Source organism: Cetorhinus maximus, chromosome 17, assembly GCF_964194155.1.
Source record: "Cetorhinus maximus chromosome 17, sCetMax3.hap1.1, whole genome shotgun sequence".
Taxonomy (NCBI): Eukaryota; Metazoa; Chordata; class Chondrichthyes; order Lamniformes; family Cetorhinidae; genus Cetorhinus; species Cetorhinus maximus.
This window is the reverse complement of record NC_135895.1, coordinates 64,026,560-64,054,060: the sequence shown is the minus strand read 5'-3', so window position 1 is coordinate 64,054,060 and position 27,501 is coordinate 64,026,560. Positions and strand designations below refer to the sequence as shown.

General features: G+C 40.4%; 1 protein-coding gene across 12 annotated transcripts in view; it reads right to left on the bottom strand.

The window, feature by feature from the left end:
* dock7 (dedicator of cytokinesis 7) overlaps nt 1-27,501 on the bottom strand; it is a 174,644-nt gene that overhangs the window by 3,375 nt on the left and 143,768 nt on the right. For 8 of the 12 annotated variants that reach the window (XM_078561325.1, XM_078561328.1, XM_078561330.1 and 5 more), the window contains 11 exons: nt 22,782-22,934; nt 22,506-22,664; nt 21,364-21,464; nt 21,055-21,247; nt 16,761-16,904; nt 12,290-12,421; nt 12,025-12,039; nt 4,821-4,946; nt 3,259-3,348; nt 2,024-2,260; nt 967-1,110 (listed from right to left, as the gene is read on the bottom strand). In XM_078561325.1, coding sequence (XP_078417451.1) covers nt 967-1,110; nt 2,024-2,260; nt 3,259-3,348; nt 4,821-4,946; nt 12,025-12,039; nt 12,290-12,421; nt 16,761-16,904; nt 21,055-21,247; nt 21,364-21,464; nt 22,506-22,664; nt 22,782-22,934 — 1,494 coding nt within the window. Of the gene's footprint in view, nt 1-966; nt 1,111-2,023; nt 2,261-3,258; nt 3,349-4,820; nt 4,956-12,024; nt 12,040-12,289; nt 12,422-16,760; nt 16,905-21,054; nt 21,248-21,363; nt 21,465-22,505; nt 22,665-22,781; nt 22,935-27,501 lie in introns of all 12 variants that reach the window. The other 4 variants (XM_078561327.1, XM_078561329.1, XM_078561333.1 and 1 more) reach the window with 1 other exon arrangement.

Here is a 27,501-nt window from a genome sequence, read left to right as displayed (position 1 = left end):
CAAGGAAACATTGTACAAAAACAGTCTAAACACTTAACCGCTGCCCATCTTTTAACCTACTCCAGCCATTTTTCTTCCTAAATTTTAATTGATGTTTTGGCCATTGATGACGAGGTAGATTTTTGATGCCAAAATTATGTCAGAACTTAGCAGTGATACTTAATGTTGGCATTATTGGTCTCTGCATCCTTTTTTCCTGACCATTATATAGAGGGGACAGACATTTCTAACTACTGGCCTCAATAGTACACAAGCAATAAAATTAAATCTAACATCTACTCTAGTACACTACAGGGCAAATTATGTAAATTCATTAAGCTGGATTTAATACTGCACTATTTATTTGTGCCTTAATCCCCAAGATTCAGTTGATCTGCTTTTCTAATTTTAGAATAGTTGTACCTTGAACATAAGCCTAAAACATTCACATCCCTCATTCAATTTGGCACAATTTCATGGGACTGAGCTGCTCCATGGTTACTAAACTACCCAAGTAATCATTGTTCAATTTTGAGCCCAAACAGCGAGTAGGCTACAGTATTTGACTTGATGGAGAAAGGGAAAGACATATTAGAGTAAACCCCGGCAACATTCTGAAGCGCCCACTTTCTGAATAGGGATTAGTAGTAGAAATGCTAGCCAATGTTATTGTCTGCTTGGGCAGTGGACAATGAAGTCAATTGTATGACCCTGACTGTCACCTACTAAGATGAACAAACTCAGAACAGAGCAGGGATTGAACTTGGGCCCTGCCTTGACCATGTGGCTTGTATGGTGGTGCATTTATTAAATAGGCTATCGGAGGATGTTGTCTTGAACTTCAAAGAATAATGTGTTACGTTGGTACAGACTCTTAAAGAGAATATTGTCATATAGCTATAACTGGTATTAGACTCCCTGACGGTGAGTACAGTAATTGGCTAAATGTGCCAACAGATTTTCTTTCTGGTAGGCTTGAATCCATACCTGATTAACTGTTGTTCCCACTGAGCCCTGCAACACCATTTGAAGCATCTTAGGATCAGCTGGCTCTTGATGCGTTGCAAAAGCCAGCTCTTGAGTTTTCTTCTGCATGTCTTCTATTGCCACTTCAATTGGTGTTAAAATGACCTGTAGATAATAAAACCAATCTTGAGTTCCATCTGGTGTCATTTTCAGCTGTGGTTTCAAGCATAACCGGTTGTATTTCTCAGTACAATTAAATCATTGTATTAAATCACTACCTCTTATTTATGCAGGATTTATCCATAAGTGGGGTGCAAGCATGATGGATTACCGTCAGGTTTTATAGCTCAGTAATCAGGCTGTTTATTTACTGATTTAGCCATTGCAAAAGCACTGGTTTGATTTTCTCCTAACCCCACCCACTCAGACCTTTATCTCAGCTATGAAACTGACAGAGGAGGGAGGAAGAAAATAAAGGAACGGTGTTCCATCATGTGACATGCTCTCATGTATCAGTCATTTCAGAGCAGCATTGGCAGCGGCCTGGAAGCTAGACAACCACTAAGTCTCTTGGCTGCAATTAGTTCACGATCCATTAAGGAAAAGAAGAATCCCATTGTTAAAAAGGAAGTTGTATGTCCTACAAAATTTATGTAACAAGTAGATTTATGCTTTTATGAGGAAATAGTAAATTCAAATACTGGACTTTTAATTGAAACACTAGATTCTGTATGAATGAATTTCAATTGTGAATTAGTCGTTGATGAGTCAAAATAAATTTTAAACTCCAACTGTATAGAAGTATTAAGGAAGCGTTCCTTTCATCAAACACATATCTCAGGATACACGCAAGAATAAAATGGTGAAAATGGGTGTGTTGCAGTTTATCATTGTACATGATTTCTACTGCCCAGTGAAGGGAGTTATATAATGCAACAACTGAAAATGGATTGGAAATCAGAACATGGTAGTGCTTCTGTGATGAACATTAATAGCAAAATAAGATCCAGAACTTTTTATTTTCTTTTTCACCTTTAAATCAAACAGTTTGTGGTGAAACATTGATGCATTTCCTCACCTCTTCTTTCTGGGTGACATTGATCCTGGTTTTAATGTAGGGGAATGTGTGAGAGACAGTCAGGATTGTCTTGCGTTTAAACTGTTCATGAAGATCACCATGAGCTCTGCCATCTAGTGTGAACGGCGTGCAATACATGAAACGTCTCAGGTTATAATTTTTGTCAAAATAAGTGATCCTGTCCTTCATTTCGTAGGTGTCAAAATATGGTTCCACGTAAGTTATCTGAATGTAGGCCTGTAAAAATATTTTTAAAGCAGCTAAGTGTCACACACAACTCACATGAAAATCTATTTCAATTAACCACTTTACTATATAGATTATTGAAGGACTTCATAGATTTCCTCATTATCTGTATTCTTACACTTCCTGGCCAACATTGTGAAGAATTCTGGAAAGTCCATGGTGCCAATTCCAGCATTATTCATCCCCCCCCCCGCCTCACAGCACTGTGGGTGTACCCACACCACATGGATTGCTGTGGTTCACTACCACCTTCCCAAGGGCAATTCGGGATGGGGAACAAATGCTGGCCCTGCCAGTAATGCCCATATCCTGTGAAAGGATAAAAAAAATGTGATTACATCACTGTGCCCTGTTGAAATAGTCCCATTCCCATTATTATCAACTGCGAGAATACTTCCTTGAATCCATCAATCTGCTCCCCTGCCAGAAGGCTTGCTATTTCCTCCTGTTTCTTCTTCACTTTCTCCTATTTGTTCTAGTTTCCCCCAACTCCAAAATTTCACTTGAATTTGTGGGATGTGGCACCACATTTCTATTGTGTGCAACCACTGGAGTCTGGAGTAAAATGTAAGCAAGCACGTTGGAAAATTATGGAAACTAAGGTATTTTGCCTTCAAAGGTTTAATCTTCATTTTGCATTATATATTTATGAGTGCTAGAATCAATGACAGGAATCTGCCTGTGATTGTCACAATATATTACTGACATCAAACAGGGTGCTGTAACTGGCTTCAACACCTGGTGAAAAAAATCAGTTGTGATGCAAAGTGTGTGAGAGTGGATGTTCTGTGAGAATCAGGATCAGCTATAATGCCTTTCATGGCCAAAGAGCCTGGCAGCACACATTGGCTACTCTCGCACACGAAGAAATGACCACTTGAGGTACAGGACTTGCGTAACTAAACCCCATTAAGAGATGGCATGTTTAGAAGAGGAGGGGAGAAAAGGGAAGATTTGATAGATAGCTGTTACCATAACATATCCTTCACCTTATTAGGATCCAGTTTGCATTTGTCCACTGGATTGGAATCTTTGATAACTTCCACAACATCCTCACCAAAACGTTCACCATAAAATGCCTAATCCAAAAGAAATGCATTCATTAAATATTAAACACTGATAAGTATTATGGTAGTCTATAGTATTTTGAAACGTATAAAAATCATGTCTGTGGCAAAATCCATTTTAAAAAGATATTGCACACCAATTATGACTGTAGGTGGCACTGTAACCGGGTTTTGCAATGTAATTAAGAGCTCCAGTGGTGAACTGTTACAAAGGCAGTCCAACTATTTTATAGCGAGTATATTTGGTTTAAAAACATATTTTGAGTCTGCCTACAGCCACAGGCAATAACTACTGGGTGTTATTGTAAAGCAGATTCTGATCTGTCCCTTTGCACTATACTGGATCGCCATGTTGTTTTGAGGCAAGTAAGCTTCAGGATAAATCATTTTTCAAGATTTGTTCAAACAACCGCAGTCCGCCTTTTGATTTTAAATCTCTTGCTCCTGTCAGACTTTTGATCTTCCCAACTCAGCAAAATCCTGCTGGATGAATATGTCTGGCTATCAAGCTGCTGATTTCCTTGTCTTCAATAATCTCCAGCCAGATGTTGCCCGCAGATGCCCTGAGATCTTTTTCCACAGACATCATACTTGTTGTCAGCCTCATAACTTTGCAACTGCCAGTCTATCCTGCACCCCAACAGGAAAACTCAGAGCTCCCCATCAATATGCCAAGCTCTCCTCCAACAAAAACATGGAATTCCGTCCTGGTTTTTCATTGCTGTTCTCTGTCTTTTGCTACTTTTGGTCAGTGGTCTGTTCTGTCAACTGATTCCTCTCCTGTAGTGCTAAGCTGTTTTATTTTGTGCTGCCAAAGAGTTCAAAAGAGCTGCCCGCACAAGCTTATTTTCTTCCAGGACCCTGCCACCTGTGCTCTCCATTCATCACTCCTTCACCAACCCCACCCCTATCTGAACTTAGTATGCCGTGTCATGGGTCCCAGCAACGCAGCTGCTTCCTTTGGGCTGCAACCCCACTCCGTCATGCTTCAGTTCTTGCCACTACCCCATCTCCTATGGCTTCCTACTTCGCGCTACCTTTTCCCATGTCTCTATCCTCTCACTTTCCTTTAACTCCTCCTTCTATCTACTAACCCATTCTACCTTCCCTTTCTCTGGCATCTAACTCTTCTCGATATTCAATTCCCTGCTTCTAACCTTGTTCTACTTGTCTCTTCTATACCCTGCTCTACTCAGCCTCTCGTCTATCCTGCTGTACCTTCCTGCTTTCCCAACCCACCTGACCATTTTACTCTAGCATCTTCAGTCTACCACTGTCACATTACTGTCTGCCTCAATCCAATTGTCTTCCACCCTCTAACCTGGTCGGATCTGGGGACTTCATTTGTTCAACACTGTCCACGTTCAATACCATGGTTGATTGCCTAGGTTTTTAAAAATAAAACAAGTTGCTGACAATTTATTGAACAGGGCTTTTTGGAAATACAAAATTAATAAAGTTATGTCATGGTTATCTCAGCTCACCTCAAGACGATGAGAGATTTCAGCCAGTTTTGTTATGGCTGGCTCTTTGTAAACAAACTCTTGTTCATCCAGGTCACCAAGCTTGGACCCATAGAAGCCAACACGGAAGTAGGTACCAAACATCCTCTTTCCATCCTATAAAAGGGAATTTTTATGGTTATCTTGGAGGAACCACACACAATCCAACTGCAGCAACGATCCTATTTATAGTTTTCACATGAAAACAGTTAGAAAAGTCCAATCAGTCTATTATGCCCACTCCTTCCACAGCCTATTTATATTCTACCCAACTCATTTAAACTTATGGGAAAGTCTAAATACTCTTCGATCCCAAAAGCAACAAATTAAATGGGATCTTCACATCTCTGTTGTTCATCCTCACCTTCTTAGTAAGTTCCCTTTCACATTCAACATATCAAACATTTTAATTGCATTTTAGCTTTTAACCTCAATGGCCAATTATGGAAAAAAAACTCCCTTTATTTCCCTCCATCCAATCAAAGTTTGGAGGAGCAGTGTGGTAGATTAAGCTGTCACTGCCCATGTTATTTTCAAAGTAGCTTTTGAAAAGCATGTGGGCCAAGAAAATAAGGAAGCATCAAATGAAAAATGCCCAAACTGCCTTGCTCACACCTGCCACAAAACATTTGCAAAACAAACTTACAATACATTTTATACCTTCCAAAAGGTTTTGAAAATGCCTTTCCAACTCTTCTCCTGGGCCCCACGTCTCACTGGGAACTATTTGGCCTCAACTTGACATCTCTCTGATAGGCTATGATGGCACAATGGAAAACCACATTTACATTCTGCCATCCCATGGTGCAGTGCTTTGCTGCTATTAATATCTTGCACCTCCATGGTTTCCTACACACATTACTTCAAATCAAGGTATAATGAGGTAGAATAGTGTGATTTATTACTGCTAAAACATTGTGTTTTTTATCATTACAAATCAAAGTTAATCCTTTCAATACCAGATTAACACTGTTGCTTATGCAGCATTTAGGAAAATAATATTCAATATTATACTTTTAATATTCTCCCTCTGCTATTATGAAAACACTGACCCAACACTGGGAATTAGTTCCATCAGTTCTAGGTACTATCCAGTACCTTGCCTCTAAGTGGCCGTTTTTCACAAGTAGATTTAGGAAGTGTCAATAAAATATATGTCTGTGATAACATCACAGCTGATCCCAATCCTGGCCTTACCCAAAGGTATCCTGTAGGACTGATTGTTTCCCCTCTCAGGACTAGGAGTATTGATATGATAGTGGCCCAGTTGCTCCTTGGTTGAGCTAAAATTGCTTAATACAGATTGGATCTTTCTAGTATAGACTAGATCCAAACTGAGCAATCTATTTAGCATGAGATACAAGTTAGCGTGTATATTAGTTTTATATATTAAATAACTGAAACAAATTTCTGCCTCCAAGAAAGCTCAAACACCTTAATTTTGCAGCATTTATTGGATATAAATTAACAAAGATTAAAAATAATTTTTTTTGTTTATTCGGGTCAGCATTGGGAGTATCGAGAGATAACTGTAATAAGGACAAATGTCTCAGGAATTTGATCCTGGTGGTTGCTGGGACCACTGAAATACTTGGTTAGATGTTGGATACCATTGTGCAAGTCTCAGATTTTCCAAGTGCTAATAATGTAGGCTATAGCAATCAGAAAAGTGCTGCTGGATGAGGTAAATTAATCCTCTCTCTATATATAACATAGATCAACAATACATAACAATTACCCACTTTAAAACCAAAATACAACTCACAGAAAACATTGGGTTGGTAAAAATAAAAAAACTCAATTAATTGGTACAAAACAATTCACACCAACATATGCATTGAGAAGGAGAAGTTAACACACTGTTAATCAACTGCAAACAAAAAACTTTAGAATGTTAATAAAGGTTAGAGAATTAGGACATCACTTAAAGATGATTGCATGTCGTGCATTTTGGGCTAGAATGAAAATTAAAATGCCTGTACTGTATTGCAATCATGGATTTTTTTCCTGTTAATCTATTTTGGAAACTCTTATGTTGACTGTCATTTTAACTGTATACATAGGATTGCTGTAAGCTCAAAGAGGATGAAAAATTTATGAAGAGTACTTTCTGTACAAAGTACTCCCCCATCTCTTGAAACAATGTAATTAAACTCTCAGCTACATCTCTAAATATTTCTGTTTATTTCAATGGGAGATGCTACTTTGGACCACGCTGCAGTTTCCTGACAACCAGGAAAAACTCTGTACTCTCTGCATAGCCCTATTTTATCTAGGAAGGCAAAAGGGTAAATGTTTCCTAGACATACTTTCCCTGACCCTTCCCTCTTTCTATTATTAGCACAAATCAGTACTGGTACTCACCAGAATTATAATTATAGCAGTTACTGCTCCAAGGAAACAAGAGGAGCTGTTGTCAACAGTGCAGTGCTTCTGCCATTGAGGGGGAAAGTGGGGAGCCCGTTGCCCTCCTCTGGCATTGCCCTCTTTAGCAGTTCTTAAGAGCCACAAGATAATGACATGACAACAGTACACCCTGTTCAATTTTCCTTTTGTCTGCACAGAGGTACAGCAGTCTATATCAAATACCTCCTTTTTGGCATGGTTTAATTTGAGTGGGGAAATCAAACTTGTGTCTTTCCATTCTGTCATGCTACATATGCAATGTCGTGGCATATATTTTTCGGTGTGTTTTGCTGTATGTAGCTCAATCATATTGAAATGCTGCCTATGTGTTTGCAGCATATAGAAAATCTACAAGCAGATAACAGGCACAGCAGGTAACAGAGGAAAAAGCAACAAAAGGAACAGACGCAAACCAACAAAGGAATAAATACTAATTTTGACAGCAAATTATACTTTAAGACAGTAGAAATTGCAACAAGCAGGATGTGAGACAGAGATAATTTAACAAAACAAATTGTGCAATATTCACTCCTGATTTCTACTTATAGTAGCGTGGCATCAAATACAAATATCTATGGTTTGTTTTTTCACTTGAGTGTATTTGAAAGACCCGCTTTTATGTAAATCCTCATGCACAGTTTTGTTAGGGTTAAGTCATGTCTGACTAACCAAGATAAACCTTTTGAAGCAGTAACTAATCATTGAACCATAGGAGGTGTCCATGTTTTCTCTCTGCAAAGCAACCCAGCTAGTCCCACTTCCTATCCCTGTGGTCCTGTAAATTTTCTTTCTTCAGCTGCTTATCCAATTTCCTTTTGGAAGCCATGATTGAATCTGCCTCCACCACACTTTTAGGCAGTGCATTCCCGATCCTAACCACTCATTGCATAACAACATTTTCTTTCATGTCAACATTGCTCCTTTTGACAATCACCTTCAAATCAATGTCCTCTGGGTTCTTGACCCTTTGTCTAGTTTCTCCCTATCTACTTTGTCTAGATCCCTCATAATTTTGAACTCCTTTATCAAATCTCTTCTCAGCCTTCTCTTCTCTAAGAAGCCCAGCTTCTTCAATCTATCCATCCATCCCTCATCCCTGGAAACATTTTCATAAACCTTTTCTGCATCATTTCTGAAACATTGACATCCTGCCCAATGTGTGGTTCCCAGAATTGGACACAATACTATTGTTGATGCCAAGCCAGTGTTTTATAAAAGTTCAACACAATCTCCTTGCTCTTGTACCTTATGCCTCTGTTTTTTAAACCTAAGATCCCGTATGCCTTTTTAGCCACTTTCTCAACCTGCCCTGCCACTTTCTTAAGTACGTATCTATGGATGTTGTCAATATGATTGTACAGAAGGCAGTTGATAAGATTCCATCCAAACGACTATTAGAAAAAGTGACTGTGCCTGGGATTGCAGGCAGCCTTTTGACTTAGTTTGGAAATTAAATTGGAAGATGAGAGACAGAAAACAGAAATAAAGGGTTTGTACTCTGAATAATGGGATGTGACCAGTGGTGTTCCTCCGGGGTGTGTTCTGTGGCCTCAGCTTTTCACCATATTCATTGATGATTGATGGAGGAATAAAGACAGGTGGCCAAAATAGGAGTGACAGTATGTAATGTAGGTGTTGCAAAGGGACATAGACAGATTAAGCACGTAGACAAAATTAAGACAAAGAGAGTTTAATATGGTCAAGTGTAAGGTCATCCACTTTGGCCTCAATACAGGAGTACTTTCTAAATGGTGAGAAAGTAGGGTCTATAAAGGGGCAGAGAGATTTGGGGGTCCATCGATAAAGCATTAAAAACTAGCAGAAAGGTACAAAAACAATCAAAAAGGTTAATGAAATGTTGGCCTTTATCTCAAATGGACTGGAATACAAAGGGAAGGATATTATGCTTTAGTTGTATACAGCACTGGTTAGACTCCATCTGAAATACTGCATTTAGTTTTGGGCACAAAATCTCAAGAATGAATATATTGGCCTTGTGGTGGGTGCAGCACAGATTCACCAGAACGATGCTATGTTTTAAAGAATTAAATTATGAAGACAGATTTCATAAACCTAGTTTATATTCCCTTCAGTACAGAAGACTGAAGGGTGATCTGATTGAGATATTTAAGTTGTTAAAAAAAAAATGATAGTTTCTCCAAATCTACTCTACTTCCTCTGGCGGGGGAGTCAAGAACAAGGGGACATATTCTTAAAATTAGAGCTGGGCCATTCAAGAGTGAAACCTGGAAGCACTTGCTCACAGGAAGGGTAGTGAAGATTGGGAGCTCTCCCCATAAAATCCAAGAACACTATGACAATTGGAGCTTTGAGACTGAAATAGGTTTTTGGTAGGTAAGCATAATAAAGAATAAGGAGCAACGGTGGATAAACAGAGTTAAGTGCAGATTGTTTCCAATCTAATTGAATGGCGAAGTAGGTTCAAGCAGTTGAATGGCCTACTCCTATTAACGCTCCTAATCACAACTCTCAGAAATGTCACAAAGTGTTACTTTGAACTGCAATCACTGTTGTTATTTAAGCAAACAAAGCAGCCATTTTGCAGAAATGTCCCAGAAACACCAATAAGATGAACTATCAGTTAATCCGTTTTTGGTAGTTTCAGTTCAGTGGAATAAAGGTGGGAGTTAGGACCAGGCAATTGCATGGAGCTCTAAATAAAATGCTGCTCCTGAGACAAATGTTAGCAGGACAATGGAAACATATCCTGCTTCTCTTTTAAAAATCCCATGGGATCTTTGATATCAAACAACCTTGCTCATAAAATTCATATTTTGGATGCAACTTCTTGACATTATCATCTCAATTTTCATATGACTTTCCACCAGGGAATGTTTATTCTTCCAGTGCAAAGTAAAGTGACAGAGGGTCTCTGCCCCCTTTATATTGCCTTGGGATTTGCAGGAATTTTCACACTCCTGTGAGGTGGAATGCCTGCTTCTACAACAGGCACAGGCAAAACATTGTCATGAGACAAGGGGGTGTTCTCACCGTTCTCACTTCAATTTCCTCTCATCACTGGTCCACCCATTTTCAGGGGTGTTTTAAGGAAATTGGCCACTAGGCATGGCACCAGCTTTTTTCTAATCAGAGGGTTAAAGAGAGACAGGCACCAAATAAAAAGGCTCCAAAGGCAAATCTTTTTTTTTTTACAGGATTATCAAACTGGGGATCAACACTGGAGACCTCCTGGCTATTGGGGCAATAGCCAGAAGAGCCAAGCACTGACTTTCCCCCTTTCAGTTACTAGGCCTTGATGGGGAGCATTGAGAGAGGGCCTGAGCCTTTTAAATAACCTAACCTTGCAAATACAAGTGGGTTCAGGTATGATCAGACGTAGCACACTTTGGGTATGTTGTGCATGGCTACCAGCCAATAGAAAAATCAGCTCTTGTGTTCACAAAGATCAGAATGCTTTATAGAATCTTGGTTCATCATAATCTAAGCAAAATGTGGCAAATTCAGGATATCTAAAAAGTGGTTTAAACTTTGTAAAAAACACAGTATAAAATCCAGTGAAATCCATCTGTTTGATTTGGGGCTTCAATTGTGAAATCACTTTCAGAGACAGTCTCACATTTCTTAAGCTTCAAAGAGGACATAAACATTTTTTTAAACCAGCATTGTAACTCTGGTTAGCAGTGTTTTGTATATGCACCTATCAGTAGGGCTTTACTTTTATCTAATTTGAGAGCAGCATGAAGCCAGCTTACACGTGGTAAAGAACGCCGTCCAGGGCTGGGGCTGTTCTTGGCCTCTGTCAAAATTAACAGTAACTTTGTAGAAGAAGAAAAATTGAAATACTAGCTTATGGGAGTGAATGTTGCAGAATTATTAAAAATATTTAGTCACACAAGACAACCACCTTAATCCCAACACAATGAATGTTGGTATCTAGGATGCATGATAAAAGCAAGCACCCAGAGGAGAAAATAAAAAGTCATGTGATTGACATAAAATTTCATTTCTTTCCCCAACAAGGAATGCTCAATGAATGCATCAGGTATCGCAATAGATCAACAAAGTAGAAAACTTACCACAATTAGGACAGTTATAAAAGCAGGAGGAAGGGGTCAGCATCAGGGCGAGAAAGAGAGAGGAAAAAACATAAATTATTTTAAAAGGGCAGGGATCTTTGAAACAAAAAAAGCAACAAATTCCAGTAATAAAAGTAAATTTAAAAAGACAGCAGCTATCAACTCCACTCAAACATCACAGCACAGCACAACATGCAGTATCTGGTATAAGAGGGATAGCATACTCAGCCCACCACAAGATAGATGATTGAGAAAGGACAGGAGACTAACACAAATCACAACTCGACAAGTAAACAGGCTAGGGAGGTACTTTACCATGCAATGTTGCAATGTGTGACTTGTGAACAATGGACACAAATAATTGCATTGAGAAAAAAAATGTATAAATCAAAACTAGTAAAATAAAGAAAGCCTTACTGCCAGTAGCAGTGAGAGGCAAATACATGTCTGTGGAACAAACACGATTAAAAGCTAGTGATAATGGAAGTGACTCATTCACAGGACTCTTCATTAGTGAGAAAATGTCTACTTAACATGCACCGTCTGTGAGATCTGTTCATCCGAAAGCATTTCACATGACCTCAGCAGAAAAAATTACAACTCTGAGGTCAAAAGAAATGGCATCATAGCCAGACAACAACAGAACACCCACAGCCAGCACACACGGGCAAAGCATTCGCATTAAACATTAGTGTTCCAACATCAACTGAAGTAACACCTACCTCCCAGCCAGTACTCTGTGTAACAGAAAGTAGAGTCATGTCAAGTCAGTTACACAACAAACAAGATCCTGTAAAGTTTGGATTATGTGCAAAAAGAAAAGCATGCATATACAATTTTAAATGTATGTTTTTAGATATTTTTTCCAATAATGAGCTCAATTCTTACAGCAAAAATGAACTAAGAAAGGAAATTACCTAAAATCAAGTATCCACAATTTGAAAATATATTTAAAGTTAAACAAATAAAGCGTGTGAAATAAATTACCTGATGGACTATTTTGCTGAATGCATCTTGGAGTTTACCATGAATAGTGGCCAGTTTTTTTGCATCACGATTAGCCTCATGGATTGGGATTAGAACCTTGTAAACTTCATTAACTGCCTCATACATTCCAGCCTGTTATTTGCAAGTCCAAAATAATTAATGCAGCAAATTAAAGTCAGCATTTTTCACTATGCAATTACAGTTGAGGGGGGGGGAGGTTACAAAATTTATTCTGAGTTATGGTGTGAAGTAACTTAACCAACCTGAGATAGTGAACATCAACATCTTATTTCACCATGAGGCCAATGCTTAAGAAACCGTCTTTTGTGTAATAATGTCTGCAGCTTGAGGAAGTATTTAAAGTGGCTGCTAGATTCCTGTGCAAATAGATTGGAAATGCGACAGAAAGCCCCCTAATAGAAACACAGAAAATGGGGGCAGGAGTAGGTCATTCTGCCCTTCGAGTCTGCTCCGCCATTCTATATGATCATGGCTGATCTATTTCAACGCTGTCCTCCTGCTCTCTGCCCATAACCCTTGATGCCTTTAGAGTCCAGAAATCTATTTCCTTCTTAAATATATTCAGTGACTTGGCCTCCACAGCCTTCTGTGGTAAAGAATTGCATATGTTCACCACCCTCTGAGTGAAGAAGTTTCTCCTCATCTCAGTCCTAAATGGCCTACCCCATATCCTGAGACTGTAACCCCTTGTTCATACTGGGCCATATGAGCCAGAGGAAACATCATCCCTGCATCCAGTCTGTACATCCCTGTCAGAATTTTATATGTTTCAATAAGATCTCCTCTCATTCTTCTAAACTCCAATGAATACAGGTCTAGTCAACCTAATCCCTCCTCATATGACAATCTTGCCATCCCAGGAATCAGTCTGGTGAACCTTCGCTGTACTCCCTCGATGGCAAGGATATCCTTTCTTAGGTGAGGAAACCAAAACCGCACACACTACTCCAGGTGTGGTCTCACCAAGGCCCTGTACAGCTGCAGTAAGACATCTTTGCTCCTGTGCTCAAGTCCTCTCACAATGAAGGCCAACATACGATTTGCCTTCTTAACTGCTTGCTGCACCTGCATGCTTGCTTTCAGTGATTGGTGTACAAGGCCACCTTTGTGCATCAACATTTCCCAATCTATCACTATTTAATAATGCTCTGCCATTTTCCTACCAAAGTGGATAACTTCACACTTATCCACGTTATACTGCATCTGCCAAGTATTTGACTACTCACTCAACCTGTCTAAATTACCTTGAAGCCTCTTAACAACCTCCTCAATGCTCACATTCCCACCAAGTTTTGTGTCATCAATAAACTTGGAAATATTACATTTGGTTCCCTCATCCAAATCATTGATATATATTGTGAATAGCTGGGGCCCAAGCACTTATCCCTGCGGTACCCCACCTGCCACTCTGAAAAAGACCCATTTATTCCTACTCTATGTTTCCTGTCTGCTAACCAATTCTCAATCCTTGCCAATATCTTACCCCAATCTCATGTGCTTTAATTTTACACACTAACCTCTTATGTGGGACTTTATCAAAAGCTTTCTGAAAATTCAAATACACCATATCCCCTGGTTCTCCCTTATCTATTCTGCTAGTTAGGTCCTCAAAAAAACTCCAGTAGGTTTGTCAAAATGATTTCCCTTTCACAAATTCATGTTGACTTTGTCTAATCCCGTTGATATTTTCAAAGTGTCCTGTTATCACATCCTTTATAACAGTCTCTAGCATTTTCCCTACTACTGATGTTAGGTTAACTGGTCTGTAATTCCCTGTTTTCTCCCTTCCTCCTTTTTTAAATAGTGGGGTTACATTCGCCACTCTCCAATCTGCCGGGACTATTCCAGAATCTACAGAATTTTGGAAGATGACAACTAACACATCCATTATTTCCATGGCCACCTCCTCTAGTACCCTGGGATGTAGATTATCAGGCCTTGGGGATTTATCAGCTTTCAGTCCTATTAATTTCTCCAGCACTATTGTTTTAGAAATACTAATTTCCTCTAATTCCTCCTTCTCACTAGACCTTTGTTTCCCTAATATTTCTGGGAAGTTACTTGTGTCTTCCTCCATGAAGACAGAACTAAAGTAGTTGTTTAAATGCTCTGCCATTTCCTTGTTCTCTATTATAAATTCTCCTGTTTTGGACTGTAAGGGATCTACATTTGTCTTCACTAATCTTTTTGTTTTTACATATAGAAGCTTTTACAGTCCAATTTTATGTGCCTTGCAAGTTAACTCTCATACTCTATTTTCCTCTTAATCAATCTCTTGGTCCTAAATTCTAAACTGCTGCCAATCCTCAGGCTTGCTACTTTTTCTAGTAACATTATATGATTCCTCTTTGGATCTAGTACTATCCTTAATTTCTTTTGTTAGCCATGGTTGGGCTGCTTTATCAGTTGTTTTTTTGTACAAGAAAGGAATGTGCAACTGTTGCAATGCATACATTCATTCCTTACATATTAGCCATTGCCTATCCACCTTTTAATGAAGTTCCCCAATCTAATTCAGCACAATGACTGAATTAGCTGATTTCGGTCAGTCAACAATTAGCTTTGGGCTAGGAAGGATAAAAATTAACCTAGCCATGTGTTCCTAATCACTATCATTAGCCCACTACTGATTGCATATATAAATTTTACCCATTTGCCCTAACTGCATACAGCAAATAGTGGACTGTGCTTGTCAATGTTGCTGGGTAAGATCACTCTAATGGAGTAGATGGCAAATGGATAAGTGGAGAAAAAAATACAAAAAATTATCTTGAGTAAAACACTAAAAGGAAAGAAAAAGTGGAATGAGAGAAACAAAACCATTCAACTCATCAAACCCATTCCTTTGGCAGACTATGGATGCTACCTTAGTCATTAATGTCATGATAGAAACACTCTAGTAATATGCCCTGATCTCCAAAGGTTGTCAAGCAAATAGCATAAAACCCATCACATTTCTTCCTCTCTTCGATTCCGAAGAAGTCACATTGGACTTGAACTGTTAACTCTGGGTGGAATCGTCCCAGATTTGCACTAAGTGCGGTAGTGGGCGGGTAAAACAACATTTTACTCACCGGCCGCAATGGCGGCTTTTCATACCATATCATCCCAAATCCGCTGCATTAATTATGCATTCCCGGAATACACGCCGTTTCAATGGTAGGCGGACTACTTCATCACGCCAGGCAACATGTTTAAAATACAGCCACGCTCAATGCTTCCAGCCCAGGACTGCAGCAAAGAAGACATGGCCCCAAAAGGCAAGAAGACTGTAGCCCTCAAATGCCTTTTGGACGCTGTGGAGGCCCGCTGTGACGTCCTCTATCCCCGCTCTGTCCACAGGAGGGGCAGCTACATTACCACTCCGACTTGGTAGGCGATGGCAGTAGGTGATCAGTGCCAATGTTGCACGGAAGAGTTTAGCCATCCAATGCAGATAGAGGATGAATGATCTCATCCATGCAGCCAGGGTATGGCAACCATCTCAGCACTTTAAACTCACACACTCAAGCCCATCACACATTCACTGGCAACTCACTTACTGCCAGCTCAAGGGACAGCATCACCCATTCTCACACACATAACCTCACATGTCCATCTGGCCTTATCTCCTCTGGAGAATGCCTCCTCAGCCCTCAACATCTTGAGACCACTTGCACAGATCAACATGTGTCCCCCACACACACCCTGGGTTACCCTCCTTCCCCAGCACAGCCATTGTCTTGCAGCCTTTTCCCTTGCCTGAGGCCACTTCTCCCCTTTCCCCAAGCAAGACCTTGCCCTGCAGCCATTAAAATGCCACCCACATGTGACTGATCTGGTAGGTAGAAACCTACCCGTAAGCCCCTCTAAAAATGATGTGGTGCTGTCTGTGAAGCCTGGCGCTGATAACCGTGAGTGCTGACTGAAGCAATGTAGGCAAACAAACCTTGCAATCTCGAGCGAAGAACAGCTCACCAAGTGCACGCCTTATATATGCTGTTGTGAAACATGTTGGCATGTTTTCCCGCCTACGTGGGCGGATGATCCAGCGGTGGGGGATGAGCCCGGCAGGCTGGCCTTATAATGAGGTGCTGATGTTTTACAATGAGGTTCCCGATGTCCGATGGCGGGGAACGCGGCCCGCCATTGATAGGTAGAGCAGACGATCGCAAACTGGTTCCACAATGTCGTGAAATCGATTTTTGGCCTTCTCGCCATAATTGTCCGCTCCCGCCACCAAACACGCCCAATGCTGGCGGGCCCGGAAAATCTCGGTCTTTGTTTTGGTTTTCACAGATGCTACCAGACCTGCGGAGTATTTCCAGCACTTTCTGTTTTTATCCCAGTACATTCATTCATTCATTTCCACATCTCTACTACTTAACATTGCCTGCTGGCCTTCATGGATACCATTCTGCCCACCCATGGCAGCAGCATAAGAGAGCTGGTATACTGAAATAACACTTACCATTGAAAACAGGTCTGCAGCTTGCTCCAGCAATCCCACAAGGCCAGCTTCTGTAAAATACTTCCCAGAGCAAATTCCTTCCTCATCCGGTGAAAGAACATCATCGGAAACCGCAGACTCTTCCAAAACATTGAAAGAAATATTCTAGAAACAACCAAAGAAAGGTACAGAGGCTATGATCAATATATATGAACAGAAACCTTTTAATTATTAGTCGAACCTAAGCAGTTCGTCTTTGATCAGTCTCACCAATGCAGACACTCAGAGAACAATTATAGTTACAAACAGCTTGACTACATTTCTGTTAAGGATCACAAGTACAATCAATGCAGAATTATCAACTTGGCCTTGTTCAGCGGGAATCTTGAATCGCCTGTCCTCCCATCTGAGGATCACAATCCAATGTCTCCATTGTATTGGCAAATCTTGGCTTCATAGTTTTCCTGTATCTTGTTGGACAGACATTATGGATCTGAGGCTATCCCTGAAACTACAGCAGTAGTGAAAGCCCTTTACCAAAAATAAAGGGTCAGTAGAGGGGTGGTAGGATTGTCCTGCCTCTAGTATTATATTTATTTATTGCTAAAGCTCATAGATGTGAAAATGAGCAAGAGAAATATATGAAGCAGCAAACTGGACAGACTGAGAGGGGAAGAGAAGAATAAAGCAGAGACAAATATATCACTTGTGCGATATTTATATTGCATTGAAGGATGTAACTATTTTCTTAGCAAAGCAAACAGAGTCATCGTTTTATCAATGTCTGGTCACATCACTCTGATGCTGACATGGGGCAATCCAACGCCAGTACTTAACAGCTCTGATCACAAGCACCCCACCACAAATCTGATTATTTCTTAACCTTTTTGGGATAAGAGTTTCTGGTAGTTTTACACCCAGATTCCTGCAGGATCAGCTGAACCAGCGCAAAAAAGTGGAGGAAATCTGAGTTACACCTAAAACCACTTAACTTCAGGTTTTCATTGAGTTTTTTCTGCGAATCCAAGATGCAATTTGCCTAGATCAGGTCCTTTCGACAAAACTGATCGTGTCTCCAGGTCAGCGACGCAATTTTCTGCAGACTCGGGAAGACTTTTCAAATTGCGGTCATTTTCTTAGGGGCACAGGCTAATAGGCACATCTTGGAAGTATTTACATATCAAAAAGTATTTCATTTACAAAGAAACTGACTGGTGTACACCAATAAAACTAGTAATTGGTTCAGTGTAGTTTTTAAAAAGTATTTTCTAGTGATGTTATAAATAGGTGAAGAACTGGGTACTTATCAATACAGTTGAAAGATTTTTAATGAAACAGCACCAGATTAAATACATCAAGGAACTTTTTTAATTCAAAGAAGGAAAAGCAAAAATAACCAATTACATTTTATTATGCTGCCTGATAGCACGGATTCATGGAAGATATCACAAACTTGGTGTCATATCAGACCTTGTGATGAGCTTCCAACCACAAATCTACGCCATCACTAAGACTGCTTATTTCCACTTCCGCAACACAGCCCAACTCCGCACCTGCCTCAGCTCATATACTGCTGAACCCCTCATCTATGCCCTTGTTAGCTGAAGACCTGACTATTCCAACACACTCCTGGCCAGCCTCCCAAGTTTTATCCTCTGTAAACTTCAGGTCATCCATAACTATTCTGCACAAACCACAACTCACATCCAGTCTGGTTCACCCGTTACCCTTGCTAACACATACACTGGCTCCTAGTTAAGCAATACTGATTATTAAAATTTTCATCCTTGTTTTCAAATGCCTCAATGGTCTCAACCCGCCCCATCTCTGTAATCTCCTCCAGCCTCACAAACCTCCGAGATATCTGTGCTCATCTAACTCTGGCCTTCTGAGAATCCCTGATTTTAATTTCTTCACCATTGGAGGCCGTACCTTCAGCTGGGCCCAAAGCTCTGGAATTCTCTCCCTAAACCTCTCAACCTCTCTCTCTCCTGCTTTAAGATGTGCCTACCTACCCCTGCCCTAATATCTCCTCAGCGTCACATTTTGTTTGAATGCACCTGCGAAGCACCTTGCGACATTTTCCTACATTTCAGGCATTATATAAGAAGTTGTGTTGATTTTACATTTGCGATTATTTTAACAGAAGCTTGAACTGTAATCTAACCAGCATAATTTCAGGTGCATTTTGGACACACTTACCTGATTGTATCAAAAGCACAATAACTTTTGAATCATGCAGCATTAGGAAAACATGAGGGGGGAAAAGCCTCAGCAATATTGCAAATAAAGAAAATAAGTTGCTGAGAAGCAGCATGAAAGGCCTATTCAAACTTGAAACTGGTAAAGATGGCTGGAACCAGGATTGCAAATCACTGGTTTGAGGGTAGAAATAGATTTAGACTTTGGGCCTAACACCATAATAACACTGGCTAACTTCACAACAGCAACCTTCCAGACAGGAGGAATAGAGAGCTTCAATCAGTTGGCAGGATTACAGAGCCAGAGTCACCACAGGTTAGTCCAAGACCACCCTAGAGAGCTATGGAAACTTTTATGGACTCTAACTTTCAGGGTTCTGAACAGAAGGGAACAATTGCTTACAGTAAGAAATTGAAAGTCATGCTTTCAGGAGAATAAAAATCAAAAGAAATGGGAACCAATAACACATTAAGGAGAATGGCCAGGTGCAGCTGAGACAGTGCATGGGGAAGCACTCACTCTCCACTCCCCTGTGCCAGTGAAATCAGAAAATAAATACAGAAGCGTTTGAGAAGCTCAGCAATCCCAAGCCCAGTCCCACAGTAGATACCGGGATCAATTTAGCATACCCAAATTTATGCAATCTGACCCCTCTTTGTGTTCTCTTTGTGTGAGAACATATACGAATACAGGGAGTCAGAAATAGACAAAATAGTACATAGTTCTCTCCAAATGAACTGCTTTCCACATTCAACCCTTCACTGTCATTTTTAGGACCAATGGGACTGTCACATGCATCAATACAATGGTTTGGGTGCATTAAAGATACATATTATGAACTTGACCTCCTGTGATTCACCACCTTAAATAACTGGAAAGAGGAAGTGGTCCAGATGCTGTGTAATGTGGAGCCATCCCCCTCCACACAATCTCCAACATTGATCCAGGATCTCAAACCATGAAACTATGGCGGTGTGATAGTCTATGAACCATATAGCACACACCCACACTGATACTTATCTAAAATGGTCTAAATAAAAGTCAGCCTGCCAGGTCTCTCCTAAATAAGCCATTCATTAGGTCCACAGAATTCAACATAAGATAGGGCTGTGAAATCAACCCTTCCTTCTTTAAGCAAACCAAACAAAAGATCGCTGTCTGCTATTTAATGATGGAAAACAGCTGGCACAATAATTTTGATAATCAGAAAATGTGAATGGTGGTGCAGCAGGCCACCAGATTCTTTTTTACAATTTTACTAAAAGTTTATAACGGGGACAGGGAAGCACGCGGAGCAGGCTTCACATGAGCTTTAATATAGTAGCAGAAGTTAATTCTTCCTGAGGTGAGACCATCTGTTCCAGGTGATTTCTGTACAGGAAATGCAGCTTCCTGTGTATGAGGTGACATCTCAGGTATGTGACTGACTCATGGCAGAAATGCTCACACCTGGATTTTGCCCATTGTTGCAAATAATGCCTTGCCCAAGGGCATTTATTTCCTGATTTCAACCATGGTAATGCAGGCAATTGTCAAGTAAAGGCCAGGCATTTCCCTGTGCTAAAGGGAAAAATGAATAGAGTGAATAAACTGAATACCAGCACTCACTGAACAGCAAGAAGAACATTAGCTATACAGAACCTATCTCTGGGTGACAGCTTGCAATTGGGCAAGCTTCGAATGGAAGTCCAGGCATAAATGAAACACAATATCAACTGAGGGGAAGGAGGCCCTCACATGTTTTATCAGGGATCTTCTAAAGGTGGGTATAAAATTAATATTTTTCTGTTTGGCCTGGATTCTCAGCACCAGATCACAATGTAGGTGCCTATACTGATCAGAAGGTAAGGGCATATTCGTATTCAGAAGATTACATAGAAGTTACAGCACACAAACACGACATTTGGCCCAATTAGTCTACGCCTGTATTTATGCTCCACAAAAGTCTCCTCCCACCCAACTTCATCTTATCACATCCTCAACATACCCTTCTATTCTTTTCTTGGAATGGGTTTCACTTCGAGAGGAAATAAGGAAACATGTTCCATTTCCACACTCAATACAATGCGTATAAAATAGATAGACAAAGACAATCTGTAACTCAATCTCCTACCTGAAAGGTTACACATCCTACTGGAAGATATTTGCGATCTTCCAACATACTTAAGTACTCTGCTACCAATGCTGCGGAATGGACTAGACATTGTGCTGCTTCAGCACGATTGTTCCTCTCTGAGTGTTTTCCAGCCATGTTTTGGAGCCAAGTTAGTCGCAGGTCTGGCGATGTCTGGTATCCTTTAGCGATTCTTCCAGGAGCAAATGAAAAACAAAATTATCATCACTGATAAACATCATGCCTGAAATTAAGGACAGAAATGACCCCACATTGTCCATTTGAGAGCTGAACTACTTCAAGGCATACCTGTACATCAGATCAATGAGCATCTCTGGATCTTCTTGGTGTTCTTTCATTTTCACAGTGTCTGACAGGATCATGTGGAGATTGAAAACCAGATCTTGGACCTATAACAAAGAAATGATGAAAGGCATTATAATTAACAAACCCACCCCAACCCCACACATATCTAAACAGGGCTGATAGAACCATTTTCTGGAATTATTCGAGAGCCAGTCCAATCACAACAAAGAGAATGGTTACAGATGACCATTTCAACCAAAAGTCTGTCAAGTGAGTAGCTGAATCAAGATTTGTTTTCTTTGGAAACAATATTGTATATGAAACATTAAAAAAATTAACATGGGTTTTCCACTTCAATCAATTATATGTCTTTATTTCAAAGTGAGAAACACGGCAAATATCTCACTTAACTAAGTGAGCATTCTATATCTACGAAGACCAGGCTTATTTCCTACAACCAGCACAATAGCAGATAGTCAACAAATCAGCTCTAAGTGAGCTAACCTTTCTTCAAGTACAAACTGCTTTAGGACCAGGCAGATAGAGTGCTACGATTTTTTTTTTCCTATCCCACATAATACCATATTTCTAGGATATCTCTATTTCTCACCTATTCCCTGAAGTGCAAATTCACCATGACATGGTATGATACACTGACAGCCCTCTGGTACTGTGAAAACTCAGCATGGGATGGTGGAGTATTTATAAATGTAGGAGGGTAGTGTTGGGAAAGAAATTCTTACTCTGAAGGGTTTTTTTTATTAAATTATGAGGAAAGGGCATTGAAACCCAGACAGTATAAATAGATATAAAAACAGAAAATGCTGGAAATGTTTAGCAGGTCTGACAGCATCTGTGGAGAGAGAAACGGAATTAATGTTTCAGGTCTGTGACATTTCATCATCAGGAGCAGAGAGTTCTTCAATTGTCCTGGTCAATATTTATCTTTTCTTGCCAATATCATTAAAAATAGATTATCTGCTCATGTATCTTATTTCTGTTTGTGGGACCTTTCTGTGTTCAGATTGGCTGGCACATTTCCCTCCATTACAACTGTAACTATGTTTTAAAAGCACTTCATTTACTGTGAAGCACTTTGTGATATTCTGCAGTTGTGACAGACACTACTATAACTATATAGATACCTGATCTGGAAAGGTAGTTTCTCTCAGTTCCAAGTCTTCTTCAGCATATGTCAAAATTGTCTTTAAAGAGCGTCTAAGGAATTCTTCATTAAAATTCTGAGATGTTCCAACCAGTGAGGAAAGGGACATGGTTACTTGCATCTTCACCCTTGCAAAATTCTATATGCAAAAAAAAAACACCAATTACGTCAATATTTTAATGCCACAGTTTTTAAAGGACAAAAGATAAGAAATGCATTATCTGAAGAGGTAAAATTGGGTTCAAACGTTGCTTACATTGCCAATCTCAAAGTTTTGCCTCATGAGGAGGTAGAGCGAGGCACTGGCATGTGCTCGGATTGTGCCAATACTGCTGCTGCAGTGTCGCAAAAGCCTTAGGCACAGATCAGCACACAGTTCTGTTTCTTCTTCAAAAAGGAGTTCAGGAAACTGTAACAACAGAAAAAAGAATTAAACCTTTTCTGGCCTTCAAATCTTGAAGGTGATGTTTCATACTTTACCCACTATCAGCAAGTGCACTTTCTAGTAGAAGTCAGTGGACAGTGATCACGAGCAAGAACCTTACTGTTACACTTCAACTGATCCAGAGTATGATTTTACATTCTTTTAAACGTTTCTTGACGAGCTATTTAATTGTTTAAAAAAAAGTAAAAACACATTTAAAACATGGATAAAGTGTCACAAATATTTCTTTACAACTCAGTAAAGGTGATACACCATATGGATCGATATAATTCCCTCAATACAGAGAAGCTGTAGTGATCACATCTAATCTATTGGCAATAAATAACTCCTACAACCTGAAATTCAATAAGGTAATAGGCTTCCCCAACCCCAAAAGAGGAAAAAAGGGGAAGTCAACTTCTGAATTCCCCATTCCCATGCCTCTATTACTCAAACACAACCAACTTAGAAAAAGGCAGGAACACAATCACATGAGAAATGTGATTCAGATCAACAAAACTTCTCCTCAAACAGCATATAATCAGCCCTACCATAGATTCCGCCTCATCATTCACTCCTTCGAAGAAAGGTTTTACAAACTTTCTGCTTACCCTGTCCCTAAGGTACATCAAGCAAATCTCCAAAATCTCATCCTAATCTATAACATACATCCTTCACTAGCTGCCTTCTTTCCCATGACATTCCCATGGCCCCAACAACTGAGGAACCAACATGTGTACCTTAGGTGTAGATCATCCCCAAATATACTTCCAAACTCTTCACCCCATTCCCAGCTAGGTTTACATAGTGTTCTTTTTGTTTGACTGATGCTATCCAATTGAATTCTAGCCAATTAACCAAGGATGGTGGTGAACGCCAAAATAGGGTGCAACAATGTTGGAACAGAGGAGTAGAAAAACATGTGTCCATACTATCAACTTCTTGATTACTCACTTTTACAATTCCTTCCAAGATATTCTATAACAATATCAATGGGAAGAGGAAAACCAAGGAAATAGTAGGGCCCATAAGGGGCCAATCTATGGGTGGAGCCAGATGATATCGCTAGAGTGTTGAATTAATACTTCACATCCGTCTTCACCCAAGAGAATGAGGATGAAGGTTATAGAACTCGGGGGGTGGGGGAGAGAGAGAGAGAGAGAGAGAGACTACGAGGTTCTTAAGCAAATTGATATAGGGAGTGATAAGGTATTGGAGGTGTTGGCAGGCTTAAAAGTGGACAAATCTCCAGGTCTGGATGATTTGTGTCCCGGACTGCTGAGGGAGGCAAGGGAGGAGATCGCAGGGGCTCTGACCCAAATTTTTAATTCCTCTCTGGCCACCGGGGAGGTGTCAGAGGACTGGAGAACAGCTAATGTGGTTCCACTATTTAAGCAGGGTTGTAGAAATAAGCAGGGGAACTACAGGCCAGTGAGTCTCATGTCAGTGAGTTTCTCTATTGGAGAAAGTTCTGAAAGAGAGTATCTATCGCCACTTGAAGAGGCAAGGTTTGATCAGGGATAGTCAGCATGGCTTTGTCAGAGGGAGGTCATGCCTAACAAATTTGATTGAATTTTTTGAGGAGGTGACCAGGTGTATAGATGAGGGTAGTGCAGTTGATGTAGCTTATATGGATTTCAGCAAAGCCTTTGTCAAGGTCCCACATGGGAGACTTATAAAGAAGGCAAATGCACATGGGTACAGGGTAATTTGATAAGGTGGATTCAAAATTGGCTTAGTTGTAGGAGGCAGAGGGTAATGACAGAAGGATGCTTTAGTGACTGGAAGCCAGTGTCCAGTGGCATATCACAGGGATCTGTGCTGGGTCCCCTATTATTTGTCATTTATATACACGACATAGATGACTATGTGGGAGGGTAGGATTAGTCAGTTTGAGGATGACACAAAGATTGGCCGGGTGGTTAACAGTGAGGTTGAGTGTCTTGGGCTACAGGAAGATATAGACGGGATGGTCAAATGCGCAGATAAGTGGCAGATGGAATTTAACCCTGAAAAGTGTGAGGTGATACACTTTGGAAGGAGTAATTTGACAAGGAAGTATTCAATGAACGGCATGACACTAGGAAGTTCTGAGGAACAAAGGGAGCTTGGTGTGTGTGTCTGTAGATCTCTGAAGGGGGAGGGGCATGTTAGTGGGGTGGTGAAAAAGGCATATGGGACACTTGCCTTTATCAATCGAGGCATAGATTACAAAAGTAGGGAGGTCATGTTGGAGTTGTATAGAACCTTGGTGAGGCCACAGCTGGAGTACTGTGTGCAGTTCTGGTCACCACATTATAGGAAGGATGTGATTGCACTGGAGGGGATGCAGAGGAGATTCACCAGGATGTTGCCTGGGATGAAACGTTTAAGTTATGAAGAGAGGTTGGATAGACTTGGGTTGTTTTCGTTGGAGCAGAGAAGACTGAGGGACGACCTGATCGAGGTGTACAAGATTATGAGGGGCATGGACAGGGAGCAGCTGTTCCCCTTAGTTGAAGGGTTAGTCACGAGGAGACATAAGTTCAAGGTGAGGGGCAGGAGGTTTAGGGGGGGATGTGAGGAAAAGCTTTTTTACCCAGAGGGTGGTGACGGTCTGGAATGCACTGCCTGGGAGGGTGGTGGAGGCGGGTTGCCTCACATCCTTTAAAAAGTACCTGGATGAGCTCTTGGCACGTCATAACATTCAAGGCTATGGGCCAAGTGCTGGTAAATGGGATTAGGTAGGTAGGTCAGGTGTTTCTCATGTGTCGGTGCAGACTCAATGGGCTGCAGGGCCTTTTCTGCACTGTGATTCTGTGACTTTCAGCTCAGGGCCAGCTTTCTTAGGGCAGCGTTTTCTAACGACAAACTTTGAATAGTCAGAAAATTCTAGTGAGGTTAACCCTCAGTAACATATTCTGAAATTAGTATAATTATCAAAAAAGGATTAAAAAAAAATATTATAGTGTTGATCATGGGAGGCCTGGAGCACGGCAGTGCCATTTAGCTGATAAAGGGACAGCCTAGGTTAAGTTCGCTGCTCAGGCACTTTGCATGGAAAACAAGATAATTTGGTCTTCAGGTCAGTTAGAGGCTAATTACTGTTGGACGTTTTTCTAGTTGGCTGTTGCATGGCTCATTCCTTTGAAAAGAGGCCAGGTTACTTCAAGGTCCAAAAAAGAGGAAGAAATTACTTGCTTACGTTCTCTTTTTGCACACTTAAATTTTCAGCTGTTATTTGTGGTGGTTTGTAACAAATGTTCTTAAAAACTGCTACAGTAAGTTGATGATAAGCATTCACTTTAGTTTCATTATGCTTTATTTTCAAATCACACTGACAAACATTTACACTAAACCAAGTTGATGTGATGCCATAGTGGCAATGTCACTGGACTAGTAATCCAGAATAATGCTCTGGGGACATGGGTTCAAATCCCACCATGGCCGCTGGAATTAAACTCAATTAAAAGCTAGTCTCCATAATGGTGTGATTCATCATCACCATAATGGTGACCATGAAACTACCATTGATTAAAAATCTGCCATCCTTACCTGGTCTGGCTTACATGTGACTCCAGACTCTTAACTGCCATCTGAAATGGCCTTGCAAGCCACTCAGTGCAAGGGCAATTAGAAATGGGCAACAAATGATGGCACTGCTAGCAATGCCCACATCCCTTGAAGAATGAAAATTATATGGAACATTTTTTGCACTTCTAGGTCTGGTGTAGCATGTGTTCACTCCATTCTTCCGAGAACGCAAGTCTTAAACCACATCAGATCAGCTTCTATTTCTCACACCAGCCATTCCTGTGAGATTCTCCAAGTGAAACTGTCAATTTGGTGCCAATTTTATTTTAGCCTTGGCACCATGTCACTAGGAACTGAGGTGCAACAGTCCATAAGACAACAATAAGAGGATGTTTTTGTCCTTCTCTCATGAGTTGGATTCAATCCTAATGCTTGAGGAATTTTGATTTACTTTTCATCCATTTAGGGGGAAAGTTAATTTCACTGAAATTTGAGATTATGAATGGTATTGACAAAATTGCCATGCGGAAAAAGTTAAATACCAGGGGACTAGTTAAAGATCAGTAAGTTAAAACTTAGAAGATTTGGCGTGAGTTTTTCACCAGGAGTATTAGACTTGTGGCTTTAGGTAGGTTACATGTCTAGTGTGCTGGGACAGACTTCAGACATGGATTTAATAAGCAAAAAACATGTAGAAATGCCTAAGTAAAGAGCCGAGTCCTGTAGCCATGACAGTACTGAGATCATCAACAAAGTGATGGAAGGTGTCCTTGATAGTGCTATCAAGCAGCACTTACTTGGTAATAACCTGCTCACTGACGCTCAGTTTGGGGTTCGCCAGGGTCATTCAGCTCCTGACCTCATTACAGCTTTGGTCAAAAAGAGCTGAACTCAAGAGGTGAGGTGACAGTGACTGCCTTTGACATCAAGGCAGCATTTGACCGAGTGTGGCATCAAGAAGTCCTAACAAAACTGGAGTCAACAGGAATCAGGTGGAAAACTTTCCACTGGTTGGAGTCATACCTAGAACAAAGGAGGA